We start from the raw sequence: 20635 nt of genomic DNA, 5'->3' as shown, positions 1-20635 counted from the left end.
CCCCCACAGTGCCTTCTACCTGGATCACCCCCTTCCTTTCTTCTGGCCATTTTCACTGCCCTGATTCCTTCCTGGACCCTCCAAGCCCAATTTGTTGCTCCCTGGGCTCTGGTCCCAGGTGCTTGTCTCTCTTCACCCACACCCTGCACACTGGACTGTCCCTGCTAGCTGGCTTCTCTGCCTCCCCAGCTGGCCCTGGGGCTGGGAGAGCTTTGGCCCCTCTGAATCCCCACATAAAGCACAGTCCCTGCAGGTACTGGGGGAGCCATGGCTCGCTGCTACAACCAGTGAACAGGGATATGGACGAGGTGCAGGGACACACCAAGGGCCAGACCTGCCATAGAGAAGTCACCAGCACCATTGAGGGGGCTGGATTAGGTGACCTCTAGTGACCCTCTCACCCAGAGATGCTGGCCTCTTTCATTCTTTTCCTCTTATTTCCCCCTCAGGACAGCCTCATTGACTCAGGCATCATTCATCAGTTGTTTCTGGAATCTGGCTGGGACAAGCGCACAGCGTGTGCCTTTGCCTCAGGGCACACCCAGGCCTGCAGAGTCTCCTACTGTGTGGGGAAGATGCTAGGAGCCCCTGTGGGGCTGTGGGCCAGGCCTGAGGAAGGAGCCTGCCCCAGGGCCACTTCAGCTGAAGTTGGGAGGGGAGGGGCCCTTTAGTCTGAGAACTTAAGACAAGGAGGTACTATCTGGAATGTTTAATCTTAGGATTTACAGCACAGACCTGGGCTCAGCTGCTGAAGCTCAGTGCACACAGGGTGCTGGGAGAGTCCCACAGGAGTAGGTGGAGCCCAGCCTTAGGTCTGAGGAGGGCAGGCAAGAGGCAGGGGCTCTGCTCCTCCCGGCACCAGACCCTGCCTGCTGGGGGCCTGGCCTCCCGCCCAGGGCTTGGCCAGAGAGCAGGAGCCTGTGGCGGCAACATGTAGGTAGCATTTCCAGGGGCCTGTGGTAGCGACGTGTAGCTGGAAACAGGCTACTGCCAGGCGGTGTGGCGGGAAGTTCCCTCTGGGCTGCCCTGGATTGGCCCCACCCCCAGTCCTAGAGGGTCTGCAGTAGAGGGAGGCAAGAAGCAACCTGGGTCAAGGCCAGGGTTGGAGACTGGGGGAGTCAAGGAGACTGTGCTGCAGGGCTGGTTACTGACCCAGCCTCAGAGTGTTAGGGTCAGGTCAGTCCCTCCCACGAAGTGGGACTGGACGCAGGACACCTGGGGCAGCTGGGCTTGGAAGCGTCTGACGGCGGCCATGTTGATGCCAGGGCACATGGCCACATCCAACACCCAGAGCTGCCTGCACGCCTGCCCAATGGCATCCAGTGTCCTGTGGGGAGGCCACCCGATGAGTGCCTGGCCCAGCGTGGGACTCAGCCCAGCCCCTGCACCGTGGATCCATCTGTCCAGTGTCATCGGACACACTTACTGCTCTGTGAGCTGACTGCAGCTGGACAGGTTGAGGTGCTGCAGCCTTGGCCAGGAGCTGGCTGCCTGGGCCCAGCCCTTGTCACTGAGGTGGCTGCAGTGACTCAGAGCCAAGTGCTCCAGGCTAGGACATCCCCTGGCCACAGCCACCAAGCCCTTGTCTGTGAGTTCTGGCAGCAGGCTAAGGGACAACTGCCTCAGATGGGGGAACTGCAGCACCTACGAGGATGGGGCAGGTGGGGGAGAGGTAAATGCCACTGGAGCCCACAGCCTTGGCCTTTCCAGATCCTCCCACCCCAGCCAGGGCATGACTAGAGGCAGCAAAAGCCAATGAAAAAGGAACTCCAAGGTCAACTTTTTTCCAAGCAAAAAGTGGGTTGGCTCAGACCCCTGACTTCAGCCCCAAGATCCTCAGCCTACCTGCACCCCCAGCCCCACACCTTGGCTAAACTGGCAGTCAGCTTGCTGCAGGCTGTGAGGTCCAACTCCTGCAGGGCCCGCAGCATGAGCAGGGAGGGCCTGTGGCTCAGGACAGGGGTTCTTGGTACCTGAGGCCTGATGCTCCAGCTGTGGGCGTGACTGTGGGAAGAAGCCCTTGTTTCTCAGGTTCCTCCTGAGTTTGCCCTTAAATACTCCTACAGAGACTTGGGAGGGGCAGGAGGGCAGCTGAGCCCAGGGGCCACCCAGTCCTCCAAGACCTCGAGGGTCCCGCACCTGGGTCCCCTGCACAGGCTCCCCCAGCCCCAGAAGCCCCCAGTCACAGAGCTCCCTGCACCAAGTCAGGCGCAGGACTGAGAGGTGGGTGAGGTAGGTGCGGATGGCCTGCAGGGTCCAGTTGGTGAGGGCCACACAGGAGGACAGGTGTAGCACCCTGAGGCTCAGGCCCAGCGCTGGGATCATGGAGAGCACTGAGGCATCCTAGGAGGGAGGAAGGGAGGAGACAGGATGGAGCAGCAGCTGGTTGCCTATGCCACCTGGTCTGGCAGGGGTAGCTAGGAAGGGTCTATTCAAAGTTCTCACCCCACAGGCAGGAGGGAGCTACCAGAGGGTCCAAGGAAGGAAGCAACATGGTCCCTGTGCTGGTAGTGAAAGGTGGGGGTGGACAGGGTGGGCCATGGGGGTTGTGGCAGGAAAAAGGCCTGGACTGTGGCTGGGGCAGGAAGGACGCAGGTGGCAAGGCCTAGGGTGGCCACCCTGCCTATGCTCCCAGCCCCTGCCAAAAAAGTGAATGAGGCCACCTCAGACCACAGCTCACAACTAGACCAGCCAGTTGACCCTGCTAAGCCAATCGGAGTTGCTCCCTCTAGAACTGGACGCAGAACAATGAGATGTAGGTAGAGCTGCCAGCTGCCAGGGCAGTTAGGGACGGGGAGCAGGAGCTAAGGGCAGAGTAGAGGAAGCTGGTTTGTAGAGAGATGCACAGAGGGGAGCTTCAGGGACACAAGAACGTGAGGCCTGGAGGCAGCAGCTGAGAGGACACGGAGATGTGGTACCACATATCTGACATGCTTGGTGCCACAGAGAAGGAGGAGTAAGTCCGGGAAGAGAGGCACTTGGAGGGGAGCAAAGTGGAGAGACGGTTTTTAGGTTGGGGATGCCCTGGTCAAATGGACAGGCTGAAGAAATAATCCACTAAAGAGGGACAGACTGACACTGCCAAGACGGGGGCGCCACCCAGAGGGACAGCGCTGAGCCCTGCTGAAGGGCCTGGCCTCGGCTAGGAAATGACCCTGCTACTCCTGTTACATCACCCTCGCAGGCCCCGCCCCAGCACCTTCTTCAGTGCTCCTTCCCTGCCTTCCTTGCCCATCACCCCCTTTCTTCAGCCCGCCCAGCTCCAGAACACTCATCCTCAGCGCCCCTCCCCAGACCACAGTGGTCGCCACACACTTGGCATGTGAACTGTTGGCTGCCTCGTGGGCTGGGCCACCTTGGCCGCTTGGACCTCCTAGGCCCAGAATGGGGGCTTTGGGGAGGCATGCTGGCAGCAACAGCAGCTGTCTAGGCTCTTGCTCTCCTCCAGATTGGGTCCAAAGTTCATTTCTAACTGCCAATCATAGGCATGAACACTGGGGAGTCCCTCCCTGGTGCCAAAGGCCCCCCACCACCCCACTTCCCCTGTCCCGCTGTCCTCAGTCCTGGAGAGGGAAGGGGATGATGGTGTGCTCACCTTCAATGAAGAGCAGTGGGCCAGGCTGAGGGAGGCCAGCTGGGATGGAGCCCCATGCACAGAGCCCAGGGCCTGGGCCAGTTCCCGCCCTCTCACCAGGCAGCACTTGGCCATGTCGAAGCTCTGCAGCTCCTGCAGGCCACCCAGAGCTGTACATCCTGCGTCTGTCAGCCGCTGCAGCTTCCCCAGGCTCAGGCGCCGCAGGTGCCGCAGGCCTCGGCTCACGGCCAAGAGCGCCCCATCAGTCAGTTCTGAGCAGCCACTGAGGTCCAGGGAGGTAAGTCCTGGTTGCTGGAAGCACAGGGTAGCCACAACCTCTGTGGAGAGGTCCCGGCAGCTGTGCAGGCTCAGCTCCTGAAGCTGCAGCCCAGCTACCTGGTCCAGGGCCCGCAGGGCCTCAGGTGGCAAGCCAGTGCCACTCAGGTCCAGGGCACGCGGCCTGCCAGCCCGCTCTTGCATGAATCGCAGCAGGTTGCAGAAGGAGAACTGGGAGGGAGAGGAGTCTTGGGGGCCGATGGAGCCTCGGGCTGGGCCTAGCTCGAAGGTGAGGTGGCAGTATGCCAAGGAGAGGCGCTCCAGGCTGGGGGCACAGCTGCTGAGCCGGTTGAAGCTGAGGTCAGCCAGGTCTCGCAGGCCAGCCAGGTTGAGCTCACGGAGGCCGCTCAAAGCCTGCCGGATGCTCTGTGCCATCTCGGGCTGAGCCGGCAGTGTGCCTGAGGTGAAGAGGCTATTGCAGCCACTGAGGTCAAGGACACACAGGGCTGGGCAGCCCAGGATCAGGGCCACAAAGGAGGCCTCAGTGGGGCTGCCTCCACCCAGGGACAAGCTCTGCAGGTGTGGGCCCAGGTGGTAAGCAACAAATTGTAGCACCTGGTGTGAAGCCGGAGAGCCATCCAGGTTGGTCAGGCTGATGCAGCAGATGCCTCTGAGGCCCAGGCTCTTGATGGCCGAGAGGGAGGCAGAGGACATGGGGATGTTGTATCGCACATCTGTCTACGGAGAAGCAGCAGGCCTAGGGGTAGCCCTCTGGCTTCAGAGGGTGCTGGGCACTGGGTTTGGTGACAAGTCACTGGCCAGAGGTTGAGGGCAGGTCAAGGAAGGGCCCTTCCACAATGGGGACCCACCATGGTGTGTGGTGTCATGTGTGGTCAAGTTGGGTATGGGTAGGAAGTGGGAGCTGGGGTTCAAACGAGATGACCATCAGAGGAAGGCGGGAAGGTTAGTGATGGACAGGACGGGATACTGAGGGAGGGGTGGGGACAGAGTGGGGTATTGGCATGCTGAGCACAGGAGGGCTGAGATGGGACCTAGAGGAAATCCAGTGAAGTCCCCAGGGTGTGGGAGGGCAAAGTACGCCAGACCCCAACCTTTGGGACTTTCAGAAGGAGGCCCTGAGATCCATGGACTCAGCCTCCTACTCCAGGGACTTGGCATGAGCTAAGCAGCAAGCCTCCTCCACTTTCTAGAGAGCATAGCCCTCTGAAGAGTGGAAGGCGATAGAAGTGAGGTAGGTGTCACTCACCACAACCCTCTATGGCCCAGGTGCCAGAGGTCTGGGGCAGGCAGTGAGGCCTAAGTCCCCTGGTGGCCTGAGAGAGTCTGTCACATGAATGTTTGCAAAAATGTGTTGTGTGTGTAAGCAAAAATGTGTGCATGTGCATATATGTGTGTGTGCATGTATGTGCATGTGTGTGTGTGTGCATGTGCGTGTGTGTGCATGAACACGTGGAGCTGCCTGGTATTGGGCCCTGGATGCTCCAGAGTTCAAGATGTACTTGTGATCCCTGTGGCATATCTCTGGAGGGGACATCTATCTGTCAAGGTAAGGACGCTGAAGCCTCCCATTTCCGTAGGTGGGAGCTAACAGAACACACCTCACCCGTGCCAAGGAAGTTGAGCTGGATCTGCATAGAGGAACAGGGGAGTGAGAATGGGGAGTGCACAGCTGGAGTCGGGTGGGACCCAAGAGACAAGCTCAGGGCTACATGGTGGGAATAAGTTGGCTTGTGCAGGCATTTAGGAGCTCCCAGCTAAGGAAATATCTTCAAAGAACTTTTCCTGATATTGCACTGGAGTGAGCCAAAGGGAAATCGGTATAATTTGTGTGGAACAGATCTCTGGGGAGAGGGAGAAGAGGGCTTGGATTCTAAAATCCTTGCCCCATCTCCCTACCTCTTGCCCATGTTGCAGGCACATGGTACTCAAAGAGGGCTCTTGTTTGAATCAACATGGTCCTGATGCAGGAAAGAACGCTCCCCTAAACCTGTCTTGTCAGTAACTGCAAAAACAAGCTGCTGTTCCCTGCTGGTACCCCAAAGACCATCATCAAAAGGGAATCCAAGCCAGGCATGATGGCTCATACCTGTAATCCCAGCACTTTGGGAGGCTGAGGCGGGTGGATCACTTGAGGTCAAGAGTTTGAGACCAGCCTGGCCAACATGGTGAAACCCCATCTCTACTAAAAATACAGAAATTAGGCTGGGCGCGGTGGCTCACGCCTGTAATCCCAGCACTCTGGGAGGCCAAAGTGGGTGGATCATGAGGTCAGGAGATCGAGACCATCATGGCTAACATGGTGAAACCCCATCTCTACTAAAAATACAAAAAAATTAGCTGGGCATGGTGGTGGGCACCTGTAGTCCCAGCTACTTGGGAGGCTGAGGCAGGAGAATGGTGTGAACCCAGGAGGCGGAGCTTGCAGTGAGCCAAGACTGCACCACTGCACTCCAGCCTGGGCAACAGAGCAAGACTCCGTCTCAAAAAAAAAAGAAATTAGCTTAGTGTGGTGGTACATGCTTATAATCCCAGCTACTTGGGAGGCTGAGGCAGGAGGATCACTTGAACCTGAGAGGTGGAGGTTGCAGTGATCCGAGATTGCACCACTGCACTCCAGTCTGGGCAACACAGCAAAACTCCATCTCGAAAAAAAAAAAAAAAAAAAAAAAAAAAGGAATGCAAAAGGTAGAAGTGACTCACAGGATGTGCTCCTGCAAGATACTTATCAACAGGATTCTCCTAAGAAACACAGGACTCATTCCCAGGTGTGGAGAGGCCAGCCTGGCTTCTACCACAGAGAAGTGGCACCCATGGCTGTAATGATGGGAAGGAGTGGTGTAAGAGACAAGAACCAGCTCCTGGCCTCTTTCACAGGAACCAGAGGTCAGCCAGGTTCCCCTTCCAGCCTCTACTTCTGCAACATGGTCATTCCAGATGAGAGGGGCACTCACCACAGGTCTCCTCGTGGGCAGTGGATCGGGGATCTCAGGTGAAAGGGAGGCTGGGAAGATCCCAGTGTGTGAGGGTGGAGAGGGCAATAAAACATCAGAGAGGAATGGAGGGCATACCTCCAGCCATTCCCAAGCCCTGCAAGCTGGACGACTCCATCCCATGCAGATGAGAGGAAACTGGCTGGGGCAGGTGGGGCAGAGCTGGCTGTGAGGCAGCACCTCCTCCCCCAACTCACACATCACTGAGGAACCCCTGACAGTCCTGCAGGCCCCAGCTCCGGCAGCACAGCACCTTCAGGGGCTCAGCCTGACTTCTTTCCTTCCCTTCATTCTGGAGCCTGGCTGGCCAAGAAGGGTCTCTTCTCTCCCACTGCCTCCCTATGAACCAGGTGGACAAAAGACCTTGGAAGGCTCTGGCAATGCCCCAGGGCCCAAGTCCAGGGCTGGCTCCTGGCAGCAAGGCCACCCGATAAAGAAGCAGGGCCTGGCTTAAAGGACTTTCAGCTCTGGGGGTACGGAAGAGGCTTGAGACCATGTCCAGGCTCCACCATTTTTGCTCCACCATGTCCGGGTGGGATGGGAGCAGCCTCTAAGCCACCTCCCAGGTGGCTCCTGAGGTCTGCTCCTGAGGTCACCTGCTCCTGAGGTCATGTGGACTTAAAACTGCAGGACCAGCCTAAGCAACAGAGTGAGACTCCAGCTTAAATAAGTAAATAAACCTGCAGGAGCCCAGGAACAGCCTTTCAGGGATATTTCTCTGTGTGAGAGAACAACAGCAGGCTGAAGCAAGCCTTCTGGGTTCTGGTCTTTGGCCCTGGTATAGGACACCCCCTTCCTGGGCCCTGGGAAGATGCTTCTAGACCCACCCAAAGAGAACTGCGAGGCCACATGCTCTAGCTCTAGCTGCCCCATCTACAGAAGGAACACCTTGCCCCCTGGTCTCCTCTCTTCCTGATGCTGGCATCTTAAGAGTAATTGCTGGCCAGGCATGGTGGTTCATGCCTGTAATTCCTGGACTTTGCCCCAAGGTGGGCAGATCACTTAAGGTCGGGAGTTCAAGACCAGCCTGGCCAATGTGGTGAAACCCCATCTCTACTAAAAATACAAAAAAGCCAGGCATGGTGGCAGACACCTGTAATCCCAGCTACTCTGGGGGCTGAGGCAGGAGAATCTCTTGAACCTCAGAGGCAGAGGTTGCAGTGAGCCGATATCCTGCCACTGCACTCCAGCCTGGGTGACAGTGTGAGACTCCATCTCAAAAAAAAAAAGAAAAAAAAAGAGTAATTGCAAAATCATTTGGGAAATGCTCTGAATCTGCTACAAGTGACGTATGTACCTTGTCTGTGGGAGACCAGGGTTTTGTTGTACCTAGTGAAGCCCTGAACTGAGACTGCAGGCCTGTGTACAGACTTGGAAAGCCATGTGATAGAGAAAATGGCCCTTCATCCTGCCTAGTACAGGACTCCAAAGCTACGGTGCTTGTTCTCCAGGAGGCCGTTGGGAAATGTACGCCCTGGCACCCAGGGCATTGGTCTCTAGAGAGGAGTTAGACTGGTGGGTCATACAGAGGCTGCTCCAGGACTTCATCAATCCCTCAGGCAGGGAGGGCACAAAGAGCTCTCTTCAGCTATTGCTTCATGGGGACCAACCAGCAGAGGCAACCAGGGCTCCCCCAGGAATGGACAGGGCTGGTGCATATGGAGGGTGCTGCCTTTGCCGGCATCCTTATTTGAGAAAATTGTGATTAAGGGAACAGGAGGGACTGGTCAGGGAAAGTAAGTCCCCAAGACCAGTGTCCTAGCCCAACTTGGTGAGTCACCAGTTCCCGCTGGGCCTCGGTAAGCCAGTGTCTTCCACAGCACCTAACTGGTACCTAACTGCTACTGCCTCAGTATCCACCTGGCCATGCCCGAGCCCTGGAAGATGGTTCCTGCCTGCAGGGTCCCTCAGGTGCTCTCTGGCACATGGTAGGGGTGATGCCAGGTACCTGTGGCCTGGCCTCCCAGTGCTCCCAGCCTAGGTGGGGCTGAGTTTTGCAGAGGCACCAAAGGGTCTTTGTCAACATTCCTTTTTTCTTTTTCTTGTTTTTGGTTATCCCAAGGCTCTGTCATCTGTTTCTGTCCGCATTCTATCTGGAGAGCATGGTTGGCTGGAGCAGCTCCCGCTCGAAAACACTCACTCTGGCTTCCTTCTCCTTCCTCCAGCCCTGCCCTGCTTGGGCTCCTCTGACTGCCCCATCTTTGCTGGGCTCCATGAGGCTTTGCCCTGTGACAGCCTCTCCTTGGGGTCCTTGTTGCCCTGCCTCAGTCGTGATGCTGTGCCCATTCTCCTGGCCCGGCCAGGGCTGGCAAGACCAGCTGTCTCCTCTGAGTCTGTACCAGGGATACAGAATTCCGCCCAGGAAGTCATGGCCTACTTGCTCGCTTCCCACCCCGCAAAAGACTTCTCTCCAAGCCCCTCCCCCTCCAGCTCCTGGCCCTACTGATACACCCTCCCTCACCCAGGATTCTCAGGGATGGCCATCAGGTGGGAAGTCCCTCCCTTTCCCCTGTTCATGTCCACCAGCTGCCTCCAGGCAGGGCCCATCTGAACCTTCCTCCTTCTCCTGCTCTTTGGCTTCCAGAAGACCTCTTCTCCTGGCCTCCCTCTCCTGCTGCACCTTCTCCTCTGAGAACCCTGATGTTTCTGCCTTTCCACTGCTCCTTCTTCAGAGGCCACAAACACCCCAGAGTCTTAAACTGCAACTAAAAGCCTCCTTTCATCCTGCACCCCTTCCTCTTGCCTCTCTTCTCTCCCCTTCCTCTATAGCCACGCTTCTTGGAAGCACACAGGCACAGGCATGCCTGCTGTCCGGCCACTCGTTGCCCCTCGCCTCACCTGCTCACCCCTCCACCCTGGCCCCCACAGGATCACGCATTCCTGGCAACAACTCCCCTCCAGCAAGGTCACCAACATGTGGGGGCTTCACCTCAGACCTCCCACAAGGGTTCTCTGCCATGTCACCTGCTCTGCATGGCCAGCAGCCACTCCCCTTGATGCCATCTCCCACTGGGGTTCTGCAACTCTGCCCTCCTGGCTTTCCTCCTACCTTCTAGCCTGCTCCTCTTCAGGCTGTTTTGGGGTCAACAAAGAACAGAGATCCAGTCCACAGATGAGTGGGTTCCCCATGGTTTGTTCCACCCAACAACACACACACACGTGTGCACATGCACATATGCACACGATCTTTGTGCCCCTCCAAGTGTACCCTGGCCAACTGCATTTTGCCCCATGGGGCCATCATTCCAACTACTGTCTTTCCAATCCACATGATTTTCCTGAACACCAGACCCTGGGAGCCAAATGCCTGATTGACCTCTCTCCAGAGGGCACGATGTGGCATGCCCAAATCTGAATTCATCATCTCATCCTCCAACTCTGCTCCTTCTAAACTCTCCCCACCCTCTATTGAGTCACCCAAGTGGGAAATTTGGGAGTGATTCTAGAATCCTCCCTCACTCCCCACATCCACAATGACCCAAGCCCCTTCCACTCTGTTTCCCTGATACGGTGCAATCTGTCCCTCTGCTCCAACCTCACTGCTTCTGCCCTAGTTGAGGTCCCCTTACTGTATGCCAGCAGCCCGAGAGCTGCTTCCTCTAAGCTCAGACGATGCCAGCTTCCTCCTTATCAGGTCCTGGCCTCCAGTTCCTCTGGCTCCAATCCACCCTGGGTTTTGTCACCGTGTGACCCTTACAAAAGGCGATTCTGCCTGTGCTCTCCAGACCCTCTGCCATTTCCGCACGCCTCCAGGACACAGGCTAAGCTTCCTAAGCCTGCATTCAAGCCCTTCTAGGACCCAGGCCTGCTGCTTCAGCCAAGCTCTTCCCAAGCCCATTCCCCTTCCTTCTAGTCCTGGCTCTGAGGCTGCCACTTCTGACCATTGTCCTGTACCACACGCCTCTGCTCAGCTGCTTTTTCTGTTCTGGGGGGGGGGGTCCCACCCCTCACCGGCTCCTATTGGTCTATTTGGCAAATGTTTATTCCTCTCTCGAGTCTCAGGCCAAGCACCTCCTTCTCCACGGAGTCTTTTCTGATCTTTTCTCTGCACCCATGATGTGCCTCACACAGACTTCAAATGCAGCACCCCAGCCTCTTTTTACTCATCTGTGCTCACTACACACTCCCCAGCACTGTGCCTTCCTCAGTTTTGCCTCGCCGGTGCCCAGCACAGTGCCTGGCACAGCAGAAACATTTGAGTAAGGCTGCCCAAACCCTCTCCATGTGTCTCTGGTAAATTTCTGTCTTCCTCCTGTCCTGTGACTGCTCCAACCCTCTCTGCTGAAGCCCTGGTCTCTATGTCTCTTTTTACTCTCCTGACACAACCTGGTCTCCAAATCCACTGAGCGAAGGGGCCGCTGAGGAAGGAGATGCCTCTGAGGAACTTCTCTGCGAATAGCTCCATGTTTCCACCCCCACCTCTCTACCTCCTCAGGAAGAGGTGACATCCTTTTTTTCACCAAACTGACGCTGAAAAAACAAAAAAGAAAAAAACACACACACACACAAAACAAAAACAAAACAAAACAAAACAACAAAAAAAAGAAGAAGTGATGTCCTCTCCATCCTATCCCAGATCAAGCTTGGTATGTGGAAGCCTGTCCCTGCCACCATCTTCCACGCCTGACCTCTCTCTTCCCCCAATCTTCACCCCTCCTCTAGTGACTCCCTGAAGCATTTATTTATGTATTTAATTAATTTACTTCTTTTTTTTTTTGAGATGGAGTCTCACTCTTCACCCAGGCTGGAGTGCAGTGGCACGATCTCAATTCACTGCAACCTCCACCTCCCAGGTTCAAGCAATTCTCTGCCTTAGCCTCCTGAGTAGCTGGGATTACAGGCACCCGCCACCATGCCTGGCTAATTTTTTGTATTTGTAGTAGAGATGGGGTTTCACCATCTTGGCCAGGATGGTTTTGAACTCCTGACCTTGTGATCCACCCACCTCGGCCGCCCAAAGTGCTGGGATTATAGGTGTGAGCCACCGCGCCCAGCCTCTTTTTTTTTTTTTTTTTTTTGAGACGGAGTCTCGCTCAGGCTGGCTGGAGTACAGTGGCGCGATCTCGGCTCACTGCAAGCTCCGCTTCCTGGGTTCATGCCATTCTCCTGCCTCAGCCTCCTGAGTAGCTGGGACTACAGGCGCCCACCACCACACCCAGCTAATTTTTTGTATTTTTTTTTTTAGTAGAGATGGGGTTTCACCATGTTAGCTAGGATGGTGTTTTTTGTTTTTTGTTTTTTGTTTTTTTTTTGAGATGGAGTCTCACTCTGTTGCCCAGGCTGGAGTGCAGTGACATGATCTCAGCTCACTGCAACCCCCACCTCCCAGGTTCAAGCGATTCTCCTGCCTCAGCCTCCCGAAGAGCTGTGATTATAGGCATTCGCCACCATGCCCAGCTAATTTTTGTATTTTTAGTAGAGATGGGGTTTCACCATGTTGGCCAGGGTGGTCTCGAACTCCTGACCTCAATTCATCTACCCGCCTTGGCCTCCCAAAGTGCTGGGATTACAGGCTTGTGTCACTGCACTGGGCCACCCTGAAGCTTTATTTATTTATTCATTTATTTATAGACAGGGTCTTGCTCTGTCACCCAGACTGGAGTGCAGTGGTGTGATCTCTACTCACTGCAACCTCTCCTTCCCAGGTTCAAGAGATTCTCGTGCCTCAGCCTCCCGAGTAGCTGGGATTACAGGTGTGCACCACTGCACCTGGCTAATTTTTGTATTTTTAGTAGAGGTGGGGTTTCAACTTGTTGGCCAGACTAGTCTTGAACTCCTGGCCTCAAGTGATCCACCAGCCTCAGCCTCCCAAAGTGCTGGGATTACAGGTGTGAGCCACCATGCCCAGTCTCCTGAGGCATTCAAACATATTTCAGATTTCTCCAGAAGAGAATCCCTTTGTCTTTGTCAAACCCATCTCAACTTCTCATTTCTGCTCTATTTCTTTCTCTCTTTTTTTTTTTTTTTTGAGACGGAGTCTCTCTCTGTCGCCCAGGCTGGAGTGAAGTAGAGCGATCTCGGTTCACTGCAACCTCCGCCCCTGGGTTCAAGTGGTTCTCCTGCCTAAGCCTCCAGAGTAGCTGGGATTATAGGCACCCACCACCATGCCTGGCTAATTTTTATATTTTTAGTAGAGAGGGTTTCGCCGTGTTGGCCAGGCTGGTCTCAAACTCCTGACCTCAGGTGATTCACTCGTCTCGGCCTCCCAAAGTTCTAGGATTACAGGCGTGAGCCACCGTGCCTGGCCTGCCCTATTTATTTCCTTCTTTCTGTGGAGAAATTTCTTGCCAGCGAGGTCACGCTCTACACTTCCTACTTCTCTCATTCACTCCTCAATTCACTTGGCTTTTTTTCCAGATGCCAAATATCACTGAAGCCATTGGTGGCCTCCTTGGATAACATATCTCATGGACACTATTTGTTCTTCATTTTGCTGGGCTTTTTGTGGGATCTGACATTGTTAATCATCCATTCAATCCTTTATTTATGTATTTATTTTTTTGAGACTGAGTCTCGCTCTGTCGCCCAGGCTGGAGTACAGTGGCTAGATCTCGAATCACTGCAACCTCTGCCTCCCTAGTTCAAGCGATTCTTCTGTCTCAGACTCCTGAGTAGCTGGTACTACAGGCGTGAGCCACCATGCCTGGCCTCATTCAATCCTTTAAATGCTCTCCTGCTCTCCTGCCTTTGATGTCTGTGCCCTCCTCTCTCTGGGATCTCCTCATTCCCCTCTTTGGGTGTCTCCTCCTTTCTGTGTCCTTGGACTTGTGTCCTCTCCTGGGGCTTCTCTGTGGCCTGCTGTTCTGTAGCTCTGCATGTTCTCCCCAGGGGAAGTTACTCAGATCTGTGGCTTCAACTGCCACCTATTCTTTAATGACACTCAAATCTATATTTATTACCCAGACATTTCTCTTGAATTCCTCACTCAGAAATGCAACTACCAAGTGGATCTCAACATCTAGATCCTCACACTTCAAACTTTCAACATGTCCAAAATAAAATTCCTTTGGACAATGAGATCAATGTGACTGTATACATAATTCAACAACAGAATCTACTTATAGACCCATATTTAATAGGGGATAGAGGATTCCAACCAAGCAGAGAAGGAGAGGATTAGATGTAAATGATGTTTGGGCTCTTTGAAAATTAATCAGTTTAGCTTCTTACCTCATAACATAAATCTAAATAATTTTTACCAATAAAAACATTAACACAAAAATTCAAACCAGAAAGCAGAAGAGACAGTTTTTCTGTAAACCTAAAACTGCTCTAAGTAATAGAGTCTATTTAAGAAAAACAGAAGAAAAGTGTAAAAGGGCCAGGAATCATTAAGTTTAGAAAACAATGGAAGAAGTGAAAAAGAAAAGGATGTTCAGAATCAACAATGGAGAAATTTAACTTCTGGGCCAGGCATGGTGGCTCATGCCTGTAATCCCAGCACCTTGGGAAGCTAAGGTGGGCAGATCTCTTGAGCCCAGGAGTTTGAGACGAGCATGGGCAACATGGTGAAATCTCATCTCTATTAAAAGTATAGGCCGAGCGCAGTGGCTCACGCCTGTAATCCCAGCACTTTGGGAGGCCGAGGCAGGAGGATCACGAGGTCAGGAGATCAAGACCATCCTGGCTAACATGGTGAAACTCCATCTCTACCAAAAATACAAAAAAAAAATTAGCCGGGCGTGGTGGCGGGCGCCTGTAGTCCCAGCTACTTGGGAGGCTGAGGCAGGAGAATGGCGTGAACCCAGGAGGCGGAGCTTGCAGTGAGCCAAGATCTCACCACTGCACTCCAGCCTGGGTGACAGAGCAAGACTCTGTCTAAAAAAAAAAAAAAATACATATATATATATAAATTAGCCAGGCATGGTGACATGCATCTGTAGTCCCAGCTACTCAGGAGGCTGAGGTGGGAGGATCACCTGAGCCTGGCGAGGTCGAGGCTGCAGTGAGCTGTGATTGCACCACTGCACTCTAGCCTGGGCAACAGAGCAAGACCCTGTCTCAAAAACAAACAAATGAAATTTTAAAAAAATTAAATTAAATTAAAATTTTAAAAAGAGGCCAGGTTTGGTGACTCACACCTGAAATCCCAGCACTTTGGGAGGCCGAGGTGGGCGGATCATGAGGTCAAGAGATCCAGACCATCCTGGCCAACATGGTGAAACCCCATCTCTACTAAAAATAGACGAATTAGCTGGGCGTGGTGGTGTGTGCATAGTCCCAGCTACTCGGGAGGCTGAGGCAGGAGAATCGCCTGAACCCGGGAGGTGGAGGTTGCAGTGAGCTGAGATCACGCCATTGTACTCCAGCCTGGCGACGGAGCGAGACTCCGTCTCAAAAAAATAAATAAATAGAAATAAAAAAAGAAGCGCGGCACAGTGGCTCACGCCTGTAATCCCAGCACTTTGGGAGGCCAAGGGGGTGTGGATCACTTGAGGTCAGGAGTTCGACACCAGCCTGGCCAACATGGTGACACCCCATCTCTACTAAAAATACAAAAATTAGTCGAGTGTGGTGGCACACACCTGTAATCCCAGCTACCTGAAAGGCTGAGGCATGAGAATCGCTTGAACCTGGGAAGCAAAGGTTGCAGCGAGCCGAGAGGTGCCACTGTACTCCAGCCTGGGCGACACAGTGAGACTCTGTCTCAAAAAAAAAAAAATATATATATATATATATATATTTATATATATATAAAAATTAAAAAAAGAAATTTAACTTCCATATCTCATAAATAAAAGCATATATCTACAAATCAAATTAAAAGGCAAACATACTAAGAATATATTTCAGGCCAGGCACAGTGGCTCACGCCTGTAATCCCAGCACTTTGGGAGGCCAAGGAGGGCAGATCATTTGAAGTCAGGAGTTCGAGACCAGCCTGGCCAACATAGTGAAACCCTGTCTCTACTAAAAATACAAAAATTAGCCAGGCGTGGTGGCGAGTGCCTGTAATCCCAGCTACTTGAGAGGCTGAGGCAGGAGAATTGCTGAGGCGGAGGTTGCAGTGAGCCAAGATTGCGCCATTGCACTCCAGCCTGGGTGACAGAGCAAGACTCCATCTAAAAAAAATTAGCTGGGCATGGTGGCGGGTGTCTGTAATCCCAGCTACTTGGGAGGCTAAGGCAGGAGAACTGCTTGAACCCAGGAGGCAGAGCTTGCAGTGAGGCAAGATAGCACCACTGCACTCCAGCCTGGGCAACAGAGCAAGACTCTATCTCCAAAAAAAAAAAAAAGAAAAAGAAAAAGAAAAAGTCCATACAAATGGAACAGAAAAATACTAAGACCTTAATAGTTAAATGGATACAGAACACGAATAAACAAAAGGGGGAAATATGAAGGGTGAACTAATGAGAAAAACAGTGCAACCTCACTAATAAACAAATCAAAATTAAAACAATGAGCCACCACTGCCTGCCTTTCGAACTAGCCCAGATGTCTGCATTCACCTCCTGGCTGGCCTCCTCCCTACGCTGTCTCACTCTCCCAGTCCACTCTGCGCTGCAGAGTTCTAATACAAATCACACTGCGTCACTTGCCTGCCTAACAGGCTCCTTGATGGTCACCAGGAGAAAGCCAAACTCTGCTGCCTGGCACATCTGCCAGCTTGCAGCCTGATCCCATTCTGGCCTCGCCTCCTGCCATGTCTCACTCAGTTCCAGCCACACGGGACTTCTGTGATTGGTTCCACACCATGGTGCCTTCACTTGTGCTATTACTGATCCCAGAAGCCCAACCTTTCTTCTCATCCTGTTCCTTCAGGAAGCCTTTCCTGACACCGCCAGTCTCCTCTAGATGTCCTTCTTCATGTTCTGTCAAATTCTTTTTTTTTTTTTTTTTTTTTGAGATAGAGTCTCGCTCTGGGGTGCACACACTATATATATGGTAAAAAATATATATGGTAAAATATATATAGTGTGTGTACCCCAGCTCAGGCTGGGGTGCAGTGGCGTGGATCTCGGCTCACTGCAATCTCTGCCTCCCGGGTTCAAGCGATTCTCCTGCCTCAGCCTCCCAAGTTGCTGGAACTACAGGTGCACACCACGCCACCACACCCAGCTAATTTTTGTAATTTTAGTAGATACGGGGTTTCACCATATTGGTCAGGCTGGTCTCGAGCTCCTGACCTCAGGTGATCTGCCTGCCTTGGCCTCCCAAAGTGCTGGGATTACAGGCGTGAGCCACTGCACCTGGCTGTCCCCGTCGAACTCTTTCTTCCCAGTGTCACAGTGCTGAGCACACGATAGCATGATTATTCATATTACTCGTCTTTCTCCTTCACTGGAATGTGAGCTCCTTAGGGAACTGTGTCTTATTTACCTGTATAGCCCCAGCACTGTACCCAGAGCCAAATATGTATGAATGTATGTATATATGTGTATGTATGAGCATACATGAATGGATGGACAGATGGATGGATAGATGGATGGAGATACATGAGCAGGGCCACGAGTAAGCTGAAGTGAGAAATACCTGAGGATGGGACGAGGAAGGGTGGGTGCCTTACCTCCCGAAGGGCATTCTGGGCAGCACGGTACCAAGCCCAACTCACGAGGGAGGCCTCTTTCTGATCTGACAGAGGCAGGAAGCTCAGAATATATGTGAGCATCTGAGGGAAAAAGACAGGGCATTGGGGACTGTTAGAGCTGGGAGGTCTTTGGAACCGACTCCAGCTGACAGCACCATGGGTCTGAGGGCACCAGAGCCCTGGCTTCTACTTTATCTTGGATGTGAAGCTTCACGAAGCATTCACTTCCCCGCTCCAGGCTTCAGGTATCTTTCCTGTGAACAAACCTTTCCTGAGCTGGGTGCAGGCTTGCACTGACTGATAAGAATCAAACTTCCTGCCTAGCTGGGTAGAAAAAGCCTGGGCATTGAGGCCAGATAAACCTAGTTCAAATCTCTACTCTGCCAACTGACCTCTCGAACTTTGTTTTCCTTACCTGTGAAATTGCAATTGTAGTGAGATTTAAATGGGTTATTGTGAGAATCAAAGAACACAGCCAAGTGTCTTGCATAGGACCTAGAACACAGCAGGCCAGGTGTGCTCACTCTGGTCCTCAGGAAGTCATGCTTGGTCCTCCTGCCCTCATGGCTCAGGCTCTGGGACCCTGCTCTTTTTCCATCTTCTGCACTGCCACCTTGCCCTCTCCACTGGTTGTTAAGATTCGATCCCAGCAAGACCTAGCCTGGGAGGCTCAGGCCCTTCCCCCGACCTAGGGGGTGGTGAGGTTCGAGGTCCTAAATGGGACTGGGGAAGGGGTTACCAGTGAGGCCTAGAACGATTTGATATTAACTCTTCTTTTCTTCTGGAATCTTCCTCCCTGTATCCCAATTGCCTCATTTTTGGATTCTTCTGTGGCTCCCAGGGCTCAGACCTGGGTCTTTTGGTTTTCTGTTTACCAACACAGGAATAACCAACAATTCAATATTCCCATATTGTCCTATTATCCAAGTGCTAGTCCATATTGCCAACTGTCCATGCAAATGTTTAGCCATCACTTTAATCTCAACCAAAACTCATATTCCACCCTCAGCCCAAAACAGCCTCCCCTCCCAAATTCCACTTTCAATGCCAGCAGTGCATCTACCTGATAACACTTTCAACTATTCAAACCATTCTGTCCCTTGCTCCCAGATATAGGTGTAATGCACAGGTTTTAGGCCAGGCTAACCTAGACTCATTCAAATTCCAGCTCCACTACTTCCTGCCATACTGCTGTGTGACCTTAAACAAGGTACTTGACCTCTCAGAGTTTCAGTTTCCAGATCTATAAAATAGAGATACTTTAAAAAAATCTAGATTATAGCCTCATGGGGATTAAATTTTACATATATATAGTGTGTGTGTGACAACTAGATGTTCCATAAATGGTTGCTGGATTGCTGTTACTAAAATTTCTACCTTTGCAACTTCCCCACCTCAGTAGCTCAGATTTCTACCACCCCAAACCTGGATTCCTTCCACAATCTCCCACCTGAACTCTTTGCCTCCAAGTTCATCCTTGCTAATACATTATGCACACTGTCACGAGGTTAATTTTTCCTATAAAACAGTTTTCAGTTTCAGCTCACCCCTGCTGTAAAACTTCAGGGTTCACCAGTACTCTCAGGACAGTCTCCACTCCTGGATCAGCACTGCCAGGCCTCTGTGGCTGATTGGACTCGCTGGTTCCCAAACTTCCCCAGTCCAGTCTCCCCACTGCCCTACAAACACAGCATATCTATTTCCTTTTGCCTATGCGGGCCTTTTCCCTGGGATCCCCTTCTTGAAACTTGACTTCACCAACCCATTGTGATCTCTCCTTCTCTTCTCAGAGGCCAAGCACACAGGCACAGTGCTCAGCCAGTGCTTATTGGATTAAATTAAGGTTGGACAGTCCAGTCCTCTACCCCTATTTTCACCAATTGTATGCTCAGGGAAGCGGTCAGGGAAATAAAGTAGTCATTACTGAGAGGACAGTGACTGGGAGAATAGACTTCTGGGCCAGGGAGGCTAGGCACAGGAAAGACAGTATTGACGGGGACTGGGACTGACCAAGTCCCAATCCCTCCAGGGAGGAGGGGAAGCCTGTTTGAGCTGAGTTAAGACAGTGGCCATCCTGTCTTCTGGGGCTAAGCAGCCAGCCCAAGAGCAAAGGGAGAGGGGAACAAACCTGTCATCCCTTGAGGTGAGTGGGGGAGGGACACAATTCATTGACCTAAGAAGAGGGTGGCCTTTCTAGAGGGACGAGAGGAGGCAGTGATGAGGATGGAGTGGCCATCCCATGAGTCCCATCTCAAGGGGGCTACTGGAGATAATGATTGGTCACTCATGGGGTCTATGGGGATGGAAATAGCCCCTAAAGCTAAGGGGGAAAGGGATAGCACTGCAGGCTCAATGGGGTGGGAACAGGCCTATTTTTGCTAAGGACAGGAGCATCATTCCAGGACCGATGGGAAAGGGTAGCCTGTTTCCCATGGGCAGAGAAAGGGGGCTGCCAACCCTCAGGAAAAAAGAGATGGAGAAGCCATTCCAACAGGCCACTGAAGACAAAATCTGTTATCTCCCTGGCAGATGGGGCAGAGTGGTCTTGCCCCTGGCTAAGGGGAAGGAGCAAACATCCCATGGAGTGAAAGAGGTAAGGGCAGCCATCACTAGGGGCCTAGGAAAGGGGAACAGGCCTATCCTTGTTAAAGGAACTCAGAGATCATTGCAGCTGATGGGGAGGGAGCAGCCTGTTTCCCACTGCCAGGGAGAGGGGGCGGCCGTCTCTGTAGGAAATGGAGAGATCATCCCAAGGGACCAATGGGGATAAGATCAGTTACTCTTCGGGACGATAAGATGGAGGGGACATCTTCCAGAACTGAGCGGGGAGTAGACAGCCACCTCAAGGGAAGGGGATGGGCAGAGGGCCTGTTCTCGCTGAAGTGACAGGGCAGCTATCTTCTGGGGCCGATAGGGAAGGGGAAGACGGTCCCCCAAGCTAAAGGGACAGAGTGGCCCAAAGGAGGAACTGTTACCCAGAGCTAGAAGGTCCCGGGATCGGGAGGGCGGGTCGTTTCCGCCAGGCTGGAGGGGCCGGGCTAGCTATCTGACAGCCCCTCCCCAAAGCTCAGGACCCCGAGGGCGGGGCCTGTCCAGAGCTAGGCCTGAGGGCGGCTTCCTCTCACCTCCAGGGTCAGCGACTTCGCCATCGCATCCCTGCCGCCTCCGCCCCCCGCGCAAGGCTTTCTGGGAAGTGTAGTCTCGCCTCTTTGGGGCGGGGCTTGGGAAGGAAGTGAGACCTATTTC

The 20635-nt window shown here is 53.1% G+C and overlaps 1 protein-coding gene across 1 annotated transcript; it reads right to left on the bottom strand.

Annotated features, from left to right (window-relative positions):
* Positions 1-694: 694 nt before the first annotated feature.
* Positions 695-20597, bottom strand: LRRC29 (leucine rich repeat containing 29). Its single transcript, XM_030795584.1, has 4 exons — positions 20515-20597; positions 17369-17470; positions 3596-4534; positions 695-2343 (listed from the first exon to the last, which is right to left on the bottom strand). The coding sequence occupies exons 1-4, from the start codon at positions 20536-20538 to the stop codon at positions 1837-1839; spliced, it is 1572 nt and encodes a 523-aa protein (XP_030651444.1). The 5' UTR covers positions 20539-20597; the 3' UTR covers positions 695-1836.
* Positions 20598-20635: the final 38 nt, after the last annotated feature.

This window comes from Nomascus leucogenys, chromosome 2 (assembly GCF_006542625.1).
Source record: "Nomascus leucogenys isolate Asia chromosome 2, Asia_NLE_v1, whole genome shotgun sequence".
Classification (NCBI taxonomy): Eukaryota; Metazoa; Chordata; class Mammalia; order Primates; family Hylobatidae; genus Nomascus; species Nomascus leucogenys.
This window is presented reverse-complemented; position numbering and strand designations above follow the sequence as displayed.

Coding starts and splice junctions, on each gene's coding strand:
- LRRC29 (XM_030795584.1), bottom strand. CDS start 20,538: ATGGCGAAGTCGCTGACCCTGGAG. Junction 17,471..20,514: donor CGAAGTCGCTGACCCTGGAG/GTGAGAGGAAGC, acceptor TTTTTCCCTCAG/ATGCTCACATATATTCTGAG. Junction 2,344..3,595: donor CCCACTGCTCTTCATTGAAG/GTGAGCACACCA, acceptor CCTCCCTCCTAG/GATGCCTCAGTGCTCTCCAT.